The sequence below is a fragment of the Buceros rhinoceros genome, unplaced genomic scaffold (assembly GCF_000710305.1).
Source record: "Buceros rhinoceros silvestris isolate BGI_N320 unplaced genomic scaffold, ASM71030v1 scaffold13394, whole genome shotgun sequence".
Lineage (NCBI taxonomy): Eukaryota > Metazoa > Chordata > Aves > Bucerotiformes > Bucerotidae > Buceros > Buceros rhinoceros.
In genome coordinates this window covers 64,648-76,510 of record NW_010408883.1, presented here as the reverse complement: position 1 = coordinate 76,510, position 11,863 = coordinate 64,648, and the positions used below count along the sequence as shown (strand labels likewise).

The 11,863-nt window shown below is 45.9% G+C and overlaps 1 protein-coding gene across 1 annotated transcript in view; it reads left to right on the top strand.

Moving 5' to 3' along the window:
* The window catches only part of ADAMTS9 (ADAM metallopeptidase with thrombospondin type 1 motif, 9), a gene marked incomplete at its 5' end in the record, with an annotated part of 81,235 nt that overhangs the window by 18,083 nt on the left and 51,289 nt on the right, over positions 1–11,863 (top strand). The window contains 3 exons of the mRNA XM_010135033.1: positions 716–857; positions 1,077–1,181; positions 5,756–5,901. Coding sequence (XP_010133335.1) covers positions 716–857; positions 1,077–1,181; positions 5,756–5,901 — 393 coding nt within the window. The remainder of the gene's footprint in view (positions 1–715; positions 858–1,076; positions 1,182–5,755; positions 5,902–11,863) is intronic.

The following is an 11,863-nucleotide window of genomic DNA, read 5'->3' as shown; positions in this document are numbered from 1 at the left end:
AGGAATGCGACCCTGGCATCCAGTCCCTGCCAGTTCAGCTTCATGATAAGCTGGCAAGGACTGACCTCTCTATGGGGAAGAATGAGTCTTCCCCCATGGATATTGCTTTTAAGGAATGTGTGTTCTCCTCAAACCTGAAGAGTGAGTTTTCCAAGCCCTGTGGCCCAGATATGGAGCCGTGTTTTAGGAGGCGGATTCAATCTGCCTTTCTGCTCCACAGGTCAAGATAAAGCCCTGGCACTAATCCATGGTGGGAATACTGGTCCAGGAGCCCGCGGGTCAGTTTGAATGCACGGTGCTCACCCATTTTGTTGTGATGCTTTCCCAAGTGTTGTGGTGGAAAATAGAATGAGAGCCACAATGGTGTTCTGGCAGATCTAGAAGCTTGGTCCGTCGAGTGGCTCTGCTAACCAATGATTGTCTTTCTAATTATGTGCCAGCGCTTCTCAGCAACTAAATGCAGGCCGTGCACACTCCGAAATGCTTTTGCCAGGGTAGCTGGCTGTACTGTGGTGGATGGTTGTTAGCAGAGCACAGGGCTGGTGGTGAATGGGTCACGCACCCTCCTGTGCTTGAGTCTGCAGTAGCTGTTGTAGTGCTTGTTAAATATGGCAAATGTGGTGTGGGTCTGCCCTAAGGCTCGTGTGGGTAAATACCAACGGGTTCTAGTCTCATTGCCTCCTGTTTAACACCATTTTCCTGATTTGTGTTGTAGCACGGGTTATGGGGAGTGTTTGCTTGATGAACCTTCATCAAGAACCTACACATTGCCTCAGCAGCTCCCAGGGCTGATTTATGATGTCAACAAACAATGTGAGCTAATTTTTGGACCCGGGTCACAAGTTTGCCCATATATGGTAAGTGAAATTCCACAGCTTGGTTTTCCTGGTGTTGCCAGAGCCAAAGAAGGCCAGGAGGAAGGGGAGGTTGGATGAAGGGGAGACTCACAAGCCAGAAAATTACTGTCAGGCCTGTCAGTTAATGATAAATGCATGGGGAATAATTTCATAAAGGATCGTCTATCTGGTGAGGTATGTGACACCGAGTTAATTTGATCTTTTCAATAACTTAAGCAGATGCAGTGTCGGCGACTTTGGTGCATTAACATTGATGGCGCACACAAGGGATGTCGTACCCAACACACACCTTGGGCTGATGGGACAGAATGTGAGCCTGGAAAGGTCTGTATTACCTGGAACCTGGTGGTTCATGCCTCTTAGCTGTGTTTCCTCGCGCTCGGGCTGAGCATATCGTTCAGAATCATACTATCCCAATGGCCGGGTGTGTGGGCACAGCTCCTGACTGCAAGGGCGGAAGCCCAAAGCAGCTCCCGGTGTTTTAAGCCTGGAGTGTGTGGATCTACTCTACCCCAGATAATGTGATTAAAATCAACTGCTTGGCATAATGTTGTTTAAAGCAGATATCCCTTCTGGAGTGCTTATATTTTTAAATTAACGCCCTTGAGTGAACTCCTGAGCGAAACTTTTGCAAAGCTTCCCGAAGTTTTTATTAGAAATTTCCTATGTGATGCAAGCAATTAGTGATTTTGTGTAACATAAACTTGCCAACTGGCTTCTCATCTTGACAGCTTCAGAGCAAAATAAAGAACTGGTTGACGTTTCTTGTAGGGAACGTTTTTGGCAGTAATTCACAGAAACTTTCAGTTTCCGTGTGCAATGTTGGTTTCCAGCTAGCACTGTGCTTGAGAGGACTTCCGGTTTTCTTTTCTTGAGATACTGAAGTTTTTGAAGAAAACAATTAACTAGTTTTCATCGTTTGTTTCTGAGCAGAATTACTCTCCGTCTGGGTCTAGGGGAAAAAAGCATGATGTTATTCTGCAAGATATAGCTTAAAAATTTGCTTTCCTGGCTACTAATAATCCACAAATAAAGTTTTCTTTAGAAAGAGTCAACATTTTAATTGATAGTCTTTCAGATGTATTTTAATAAAAATACCTGGATGCTGTTTTAGATATAATTTTCCATACAGGCTGTGGATCAACTTGGTAATTAATCTTTTGTTGCATATGTCTGAAAAGTCAGTTGTTCAATGACACTTCACTGATTTCCTTCAAGACAATGGGCATAATGCATCAATTTGCCTTCCTGTCTTAGGGAAAAGTGCAGTTAATGGGTTTGGGTTTGTTGTTGAGAATGTACATTAGAAATGTGGTTGGAAAGACTCTTTCTGTACTACTCCTTGGAGCCAATGGTGCACCAATATCTAATGGTTTTATGTAAAAAAAATCCTTTTTTGAGACTCAGGATAAAGCTGAGGCATCTGTGGAGTCCCTGTGACTTGAGGCCATGTGTCTTCAACTTCTTCATTTGTGAGCTTTGGATCTGCTCACCGCTGGAAGCTCAGAAATACCTATTTTCCTGAAATTCCAAAAACATAGGCTGCAATTTTGTTCCAACAAACCTGCCATTACCCTTGGACATGACCAAGGGCGATGCACAAACAACTGCAATAAAGCAGATTAGCACCTCCTTGGAGTTCCCCCCTGTCATGCAAGGGGCAGTGTCCAGCTGCATGGCTCTTAGTGAAGACCGTGTAAGCAAAAAGACGTCAGTCCACAAATTGAGAGAATTTGACAAGTTTAGAGAGATTAGACAAGTATGACCTGAACTTCTCAGCTGAGCGCAGATGGGCTCTTAAGAAAAGCTAATGCAGTCCACTCATGTTCAGGCATTTGAATGTATTCTAACAAAAAGGCTTTATGGAGTAATTCTTGTATGTGTGTGGTGGTTTAATTCAAGCTTAAGGTTTGGTTCATCATAAGCTTTCTCCTCCTCTGGGTTTACTTGGGCTCATGAAGTGCTGAGCTGCGAGACTGGAGTGCTTTTCATTGGAGTAAGTTGTTATTTTGGTACTCTGCTGTGTCCAGGAGCCCCATCAAACCGCTGCTTGCTGACTAATACCTTGCCTCACGTCTGCGTGTTTAAAGCCTGTGGTATATGGGTTGGCAGATGGGGAAAATACCGTGCTGCTTTCTATGGAGATATCTTTGGAAGTAAGGGAGCCCGAATAGCTAAAAAAAAAATCTAGCTAAAGCTACTGGGATGTAGATTTAACTGGGCTCTAAATTTATTCTTAAATCCAGGGCACTAAAACAACATGTGAGTATTAGCTTATGCATATTTTGCATGTGAGGACACTGAATTTGATATCGCTAAATCAAGTAATAAGCCCAGGCCAGGGTTTGGCCTTTGCTGGGTGAGCACCAGCCGTGATGGTTTACAGTGTCTCACAGCACTAGTGGCATTGTCTGGTGCAAATAAATCGTTGAAAGAAACTAAAGAGGGTCGTAAACTTGGGCCTCTATCTCTTGTTGAAAGCAGGGTAAAAGAAGAGTAGCCGAATAGTAATCACTTCTGTCTCCTGCCCTGTGGCAGCAGGTAGCATATAAGTTATGCATGCATGAAGCTTCAGAGCACTCGCTACCCCCTGCTAATCTATTCAGCCAAAGTCAGCCCGAGGATGGGAGCTGGATTTGGTGAATTATCCAAGACTCCAGTGGCAAGACAAAGGGAAGGAAAGTCTGTTGTAGTGTCTCCCATCCCTGCCACTGCCCTCCTGCATAACTGTGTGTCTAAGTTGTTTTGAATTTGCTCCAGACAAAAACTCTTTTATTCTCCTCGTTCTCTGATCTGTATGCTCATAGGAAAGAGAACCCTGGCAGGCTTTTGAGTTTTTCTGTTGTAACTTGACGTAGAAATTATTTTTAAAATAGAAAAGGCACGAAGGTTGCGCAGCCAGACTGTTCACAGTGTGGTTCCAAGAAACACCATAGCATTTCCATAAGATAATCTCGCTGCTTATTTAAAACAGCTGCTCTTTTTTCCCCCCTTTGATTTACCATCAACTCCAACCCCCCAATTTTTAATAAAATGAAGGGGTGTAGGTGATTTCCTGGTTAATTCTCAACCATCAGATGGGAGACATATAGGTCACGTCGCGGTCTGTTAGCTGTGTACGTTCACTGGTTAGCTATTCGGTCTGCTCTGGGTCAGTGGTGCCAAGCATGACTGTGGTTATATATTTAGCTGTGAGCATCAGCAATGCCGCAAGAAGTTCTCCACCGAGACAGCACTGTTGGGTTGGTGTCCTGTACTTTTATAGGTTGATGATAGCTGTCAGATCTCTGTTCCTGTACAGGACTGGCAGAGGCCCCCATCCTGCTGTTTTTCAACCCTCTAAATGCCAGGCGGAGCTGTACGTCCCAAGGGTTTGTCCTGCAGCAAAGAAACAGGCATTTCAGCTTATTTTATTCCTGTTCTTTACTGTAGCAGATATTTTTCAGCCAATTTCTATGTGAGGAATCAAATGTTCAGACGAAAGCAAATCCAGGGCATGTTGCAGGGTAGAGACCGAGCTCATCTCTGAGCAAACACTGCATTTAAGGACCAAGCTACAACTCGTTCTTCCATCCCACAAACCATGCCCGTAGGAAAATGCACCTGACATCAGCTTTCTTCATCAGCAAGCTGGCCATTGTGGGCAAGAGGTGTTAGAGGTGCTGCAGAGCCAGTGTCCTATGGGCTGGTGCTCAGCCCCCGTGATAGCTTGAGTCTGCTCTGTGTTCCTAGGTAGCTTTCTCTAAGGTGGTTCTAAGGATCTCTGAAAAAGGGGGTGAACTTGTTCTACTGTTAATGAAAGGGGTGGAAAAACAGGAGGTACACCAGTAGATTTGACCTCATTCCCATAAAGATCATCAGGCGTTTCGCTGCGTGAACAGCATCTGGTGCAGAGGAATACTGCAAGGCGATGTTTTAATGATACACTACCTGTTTTCTTCTTGAAGTCTGTAACCTCTTCTAACCTGTGAGCAATCAGTGATGTTTGGGCTTCCTATAACTGCAGAAATTTAGGTATCTGCCAGCAGATGGGCATGCCTCTGGGTTTAAATCTGCTCTGGCTTTAGCCAGCACTGTTCAGGGAAAGGGAAGTCCTGCTCACGTGGGGCTTGGACACACCTTTCCATTCTCTCTGGTAGGGCCTAAAGGTGACTCTCCCCTAGATCTCACTTCTCCAGATTTAACTTCTTCAGTCTGTAGTTAAACTAACAAACATATCCTAAAGGGACATAATTTATACCGTGAAAATGGGGGGACGGGGGCTTGCCAAGAATAATTTAAGCCAGTTTTCTAAACAGAAGACGACAAGAGTCATAGCTGGAAAACAAAAGTGTAGGACAGGCCTACATGGGCAAGCCCCATGTTATGGCTGAGTGGAAAAAAAAAAAACAACAACTTTGGATTAAGAAATTAATTGTTCTATTTCACTTGCCCTTTGGATTTGGAAGTTTCTTTTCCCGCTTTGTACAGCTCCAGGGAGGTTTTGAGTTTTTCCTGTTTTTTTTGCTATTGCCTGTCTCCTCCCGGGACATGGTGCGGTTCCTGCTGCTCTCCAGGAAATCAGATAATCAGTTTTTCCAAAAGTCAGTGCCACAAGCGTGTGCTGTTCAGCACCAGCAAACAGGGAATATTTGGTGGTTGCTGTTGTCCTCAATCTTCTTCCCATAAATCACTCCCGTGGACTCTGCAGCTGCCTTTGCTTCTTTGCCTAAGGCTGCAGAGAGGAAAAATATGGAGGTGACAGACAAAAAATAAAGAAGTTAAATTTTGTTTGATTGCAAAATCTTTGCTGCATTTTGTGAACGGCTGAGAAATAAGTAAGCTTGGGTCACTGGTGGTTGGCTCGTAATGCAAAAGCAAAGCAAACCCATCTTTTCCCATCTCTCCTTTGCATGCAGCACTGCCGGTTTGGGATGTGCGTGCCCAAGGAGCGGGAGGCACCGGTGATAGACGGAGCGTGGGGGACGTGGAGTCCTTTTGGGACCTGCTCAAGAACCTGTGGCGGTGGAATAAAGACAGCGATACGGGAGTGCAACAGGCCTGAGTAAGTGCATGGAGGGGAAGCGCTGGTGGGTGAAATGGGGAAAATTAGTTGGGTTGCCTAAATAGGCTGAAATCCCCTTTGCCTGTCCCCAGCCCGGGAGTGCCCTGGGGACAGGTGGCTTTGCCTGGCATGGATGAGGCAGCATGGGAACGCAGGAGGAGCCAGTCACACGTTTGGTTTCTGAGTAAAGTGCATTGAAATGGGATCCCTTCAATGGAGAGAGAAGGTCAAAGCTAATACCTGTGAGGGTTTATTGCCTCTTTTCCTGGGGAGGCACAGCTGGGGTCCCACTTCCAAAGCTGTTTTTCTTCCTCCAAAGCTGTTTTTCTTCCTCCAAAGCTGTTTTTCTTCCTCCAAAGCTGTTTTTCTTCCTCCAAAGCTGTGGATGAGAAAGGAGGAAGGAACCATGTTTTTATCCATTTGTGACCATTTTACCCCTGCTTTGAGTGCTTTTACAGCTGCTCCTACAGGACAGATCCTTTATATGGTTTTCTACCATTTCACTCCTGCTTTGTCTGGTTTTTGCAGCTTTTGGCTGCTTTTGCAGCTGATCCTTTATGCAGTTACATGTCTGCTGGTGCAGACTAGCCAAACCTCAGCAGAAATCTGTACCCCATTAAAAAGTGGTACTTAAAAATGTTTGCCATCAGCCTGGAATGCAAAGTCCTGCACCCTTTGAAATGACAGGGAATTTTGCCATGGACTTCAAGGAGACAAATGTGTGTCTGGCGAAGTATTAGTAATAGGTTGAGCAACTGGTACGAAAACAGCCTTTTTACATAAATGGTCAGCTGTGCTGGTTTCTGTTTAACTGCCTCCTTTTAGCACATGAGAACAAGAAAGGGTGGGCAGGATGTTTTCTGGGCTCTCATTTGAGACTGAGAGAGGGGTCTGTGGATCTGTTTGGACTGAGGGGTCTTAAAAAGATGGAGCAAGCTCATTCCACTTTCTCGTCATTGGTTAGATGGCTTATTGCAAAGGAAATAGCCATTAGTGATGCACCAGTGACAGCTTCATCTCTGCTAACGGGAGAAGGGAGAGCTTGTATCTGCAGCACGGTGGCAAAGTGACAGGAGAGGCTGGCACAGCACAGCTGTGCTAGTGTCAAAAGACAAGAGAAGGGTTGAGCTAAGGAAGTAGGACACCAACTCGTTAATTAACACTGTCCTGAGAAACACACAAGTAAAGGAGTTCTCGTCTCACTGTGCTGAGTCAGCACATGCCGTATGGTCTTCCAGAAGCCAGGGAAACACAAAAATAAAATATTTTTCCACACAGCTGTGCTGCTGAGCTTTTGGCTACTGTCAGTGAGCTGTATGCCCATGTTCTGGAAAGGCATTTCTATTTTTCTGATAGAAAATCTCCTTTATCCCAAAGGCTAGCCAAGGGATTTTAAACTCTGTCTTCTCTCACAGCTTGTCTTTTGTATCTTGGTGTTCTATGAGGTGTATTGCTTTGGCAAGGATGTGCGAAAGCACCCAAATACGCTTGGCACCAAGCTGCCTGTGAAACCCCCTGCGCTTATGATAAATAGTAGTTATTTTCCAGACTCTCTTTGGAGAGCCTAGTAGCTGGCACTGATCTCTTCTCCCTCCCTCACGAAGTCTTTGCGAGGAGAGTCTCTGCATCCACAGAGACATTACTGTTTTGTCCTTGTTATTTGACGTTATAGTGTGGACTCCTATTATCTGCATCCTCGTTGTTATGGGGATGCTGAGACAATGCAGAAGGATGAGACAGCACTGAGTACTCTCCTGCTTTTCAAAGTACTTCAAAAATACACAGTTTCCTCTGTTGTCAAGGCAGCAAAATCCACCCAGATACCTTGAGTAAGGGCTGAAATAGTTTTCAGAGTCTTTTATATTTGAAGATGATTTAGCTTTTTAAAGCTTTTTCTGCTCACAGGCATCTGGGGTGGGATCTTGCATGCCAAGAAAATACTGTGTTAAATCTGATATTGAAAATGACACCCCCCCTCTTCCACCATGGTATGGAAAATAAGGCTGCAGCTCCTGCCTCTGTCATGACACCTATGGGGACAAGTATCTTGCAGGACCTTAGGAAGAGCCGTAAGCATCTGAAACGGCAGCAGAGTGTGTTTTGACATACACTGAAGGAATGTATTAGCTGACCAGACCCTTTCCACCAAGACTGCCCACTTGGGAATTCAGGGCCGGCTGGTACAGACAAAGCCCACGGCTGCAGCATGTCACGTAGAGGGTCTGTGGTGCAAGCCCTGGTTTTCGAAGCAAGGCATAGCTGCCAAATTCTGGGGAAAAGGCATATTTCATAAGATGTCAATACCAGGAGCTCTGTTTTGAGGAATGGCTTTCTTGATGGGGAAGTGTTATCTCTGGATGTGACTTGGATCACATCTGTGGTTTAGTCCATCCCAAAAGTATCCACATGTGCTGAAAGCTAAGTTTGGCATGTAAACACATCCATAGATAACTGGGCTGGTCACTGGCAGCACACGTACCCATTCCCGGTCCCAGCACTCTCCAGGATGCTGTGGAGGAGAACTCAAACTGATCTCTGCATGCTGGAGCTTCACAGATCTTTCTGCAGCCATTGCATGAGCCCAGGCACGTGGGCAGGCGTGCAGATGAATGCACGTGCCCCGAAGTTAATTCTTGAGGGGCCTTTCATTGTGGCAGCCTGAGGGCCCCCAAAACAGCACTTGTTGGCAAGGTGCTTGTGCCTGGGGCTGCTGGGCCACTGAGAGCTGGGGGCTGCCTCAAGGTCTGCAAGTGAAGTTGTTCAAGGTCCGTAATTGCAGACGGTGCATTAAGCATTGCACGTTTAAGACCTGTTGGGGTGGGAGTGGTGCTAGACCCCACTATTCCCCAGGCCTGTCTGCTGGGTCCTGAGGTGTTCTGGTGTGCTGGGAAGAATGCAGTGAAGCTGAGGTGCGTCCAGGAGCTTGTAAGGGGAACGATGCTGGCTTGAAAGTGGGTCCACACCGACTGTTAGTTGATCAAAGAGATGATCCAGAGAGCTGGGAAATTGAGGCAGAACAAGGAGGTTTTATGCAAACACTGCTTTCCCTTCCATCTCTGTAGTACATTGTTGATGATTATCCATAAAAATATCATGTAGTGGGAAGTACCCTGTATTCACGACACTGAAAATCAATGTTATACGACGTTGACCTATTTTTCAGGGTCAGCTCTTTCTGTTTACTCAGACTTTGTGAAAAGCAATGCTGGTTTAAAAACACCCTAGTACTGTCAGGGCGGTTTGGCTCTGTTTTGACGTGTCAGAAGCGTAAGTGTGCTTCAGCCCCAAACGGTGGCTGTGGGCAGATTTACTGCCACAGTTAGGAAGCTGACAGTTTGCAACGTGATGGCGTGTGTTAGCATCCTTCAGCTTGTGGTGTCTCCATTCAACATCATCTCAATCTCATAAGTCACGTCTAGAGAAAAGGAAATGAAGAAGCTTGGCATCTTTGAATTTTGTTAGATGTACCCTTGAAAAGGCTCCTGCATGTTCTTCTTAAGTAAATATTTAAAAGTCTCATTTTAATTTAATTGATTTATATTGGAAGCAATGTGTTTACCATAAAAATGTTGTAATTGCAATTTTTTTTTAAGAAATGCCCTGTTTGTGGTTGCGTAATTTAGAGTCTTTGTCTGACTGCAACAGTCCTGCAGCAGTATAAATGCTTTCAAAGTGAACATGATGAATCCTGTTAACTCCCCCATGAACAATTTGGACTTGCTGAGTGTGCTGTGGCACAGGTGGTGTTCATGTCCCTTTGTAGCTGGAGGTAGATGATGTGCCTGTGTGGGAATAGTCTGTGGGAAGAGCTCCGGTAGTGGGAACCCCCAGCAACCACCACTGTGCCTGTGAGGCAGGAGGAGTCCGGGGTGCATCTGCTGCGCTGGGGTAGCTCTGGGGCAGTCCCAAGTGTAATCAGTTCAGTTATTTCAAGTTGTTTGTCAAACCAAGGTGGATAATAGACTGTATTGTTAGAAGGCAGAATTAGACTCACTCCACTAAGAACTGGTGTAAAACCAGTCTGTAAATAGAAATCGGCACTGGGTGCTGTGGGGTTGCTTGGGCTTGTTATCACTGGTATTTTCTTAATTGCAAGCACCAGAAACCTTTGCAAGTGGCATATGTTTAGTTTCCCCATGGCATGTGAGAGCAGGCAGAGCTGATGTTAACAGCTATTGCTCCAGGCCGTGCCTAAAGACAAATCATACCCCTCAACATTTAGGATAGGACTTGAGGGGTCTGCTCCATGGCAGCATGTATCTCAGCGAGGAGAGGAGGCTGGGAGGAAAGATCCAGTGTGTGGCTGTGGTGCTCTGCATCTTGCTTGCAGCTGCTAGAGGAGGAAACTCCTTCTGCCAAACTTGCGAGCATCCCTAGCATGCTGCCCATGGGGTTGTAGGAGGTCTGCCTGCCCTTCTCTGCTTTGCAGGTAATCTTTAGGCAAGCACAAGCTGCTCTGTCCCTCTTTCTCCACGTTTATTTAACTCTGCTAGGAACTCTGCTAGCTGAGTCACAAATAGTTTTCAAACACAGGAGTAAAGAATTACTTTTTGTGGGAGAAAAGGCTCTGCTGGGCTTATTAAGTGGTTTATGTGCGAGATGCTGAAAAAATGGTCTTCAATTTTTATAGGAACTTGTTGACCCACTGTGTGTTGAGAACCTCGTACATGTGCAGGGGGTTTCTGTCTCTCTTAGGAGATGCTGGCTGCATGCGGTGTGGAAAGCTTATGGGGGGCATCTCCGTGCTAAGGGCTGGGGTGGTTCCCGTTTATCACTCATCGTTCGTGTTTTTGGAGGGTCTCAGGTGTGCAAACTGGCTTCCTTGCTGCGGAGGCGCTTTGCCAGCAGCCCTGGGGCACTGATAGGCATCTGGTCCCAGGGTGAAGCAGAGCTGATCCTGAAGAAAAGCCCTGAAAGGCAGGAGATGTGGGTGCCAGGACTTCAGTGCCTGACAAGTCGCTTTTCTGGTCTGTACTTCTTGCTAGCACAGGTGCTTGTTTTGTTTGAGAGTTGGGTAGAAGATCTAGGTTTAGTAATTATTTTGCAGCAGAGGCTGGAGCTGGGCACAGACGTTGTCCTGAGATTTGAGAGCCACTCTCTGCCCCTACACGCATGCCCTGGCACAACATGGTCAGAGCATGATGGCTCTGGCTGCTTGGGATGCTCTTGCCTTCCACTGACTCCTCTGAAATGGTCTGTTAAAGGGAGAGGCTAAGGCTAACTTCACCTCACTCGAGAGCAGGTCTTAGTTGGTGTAATAATTTTTCCTTTTTGGATAGTTACAGCTTTGCCCAAGTTGATCCTGACGACATTTCATCCTCCTTCTGTAACATCAGGGAAAAGCAAGGCTGCTTGGATGGTACTGCAGTTTTTATTTTTCATACTAGTAGTGGTAGCTTGTAGAAGCCCCCACCATGCCCTCTCAGTTTCATTTGAAGTTTCAGGAGGCAGAGGGGTCTTTCTGGAACATGTAAAGCATGGTGCTTTTATTATTATAATTCATTATATACATAAAAGGCTTCATGTAAATGGGCATATGGAATCTTGCCCAAGTTCCTAGAAGGAACGTCCTTTGAACAGACAGCAGATGGGATAACTTGTATCCCAAGGGTGCTTTCCTCAGCATTACCATAGCTGAAAGTGAGTCCTCACCAGAGAAGTGCCTTCTGCTGGGCTCCTCCGATGCTGCCCATGTGCAGCTCGCTCCTGCACTGCTGCTGGCAGTGGCTGGAGTGGGACAGGCATTTTCGGTCCCCGAAGTGAGCTGTTATCTGGCAAAGGCTCTGACTACGTACAAGGACAGGAATAGTTCTATGACTCCAGTGCTGAATCCGGGCGTTAGGAAATTCAAAATGACAATTTCTTCTAGGCTTATCCACTGGCATTTATGTGTCTGGGATGTTAATGCTCTTCCCAGTTTGTACCAGAATCATCCTACTATAAAATGGGGCTAAAGTATTTA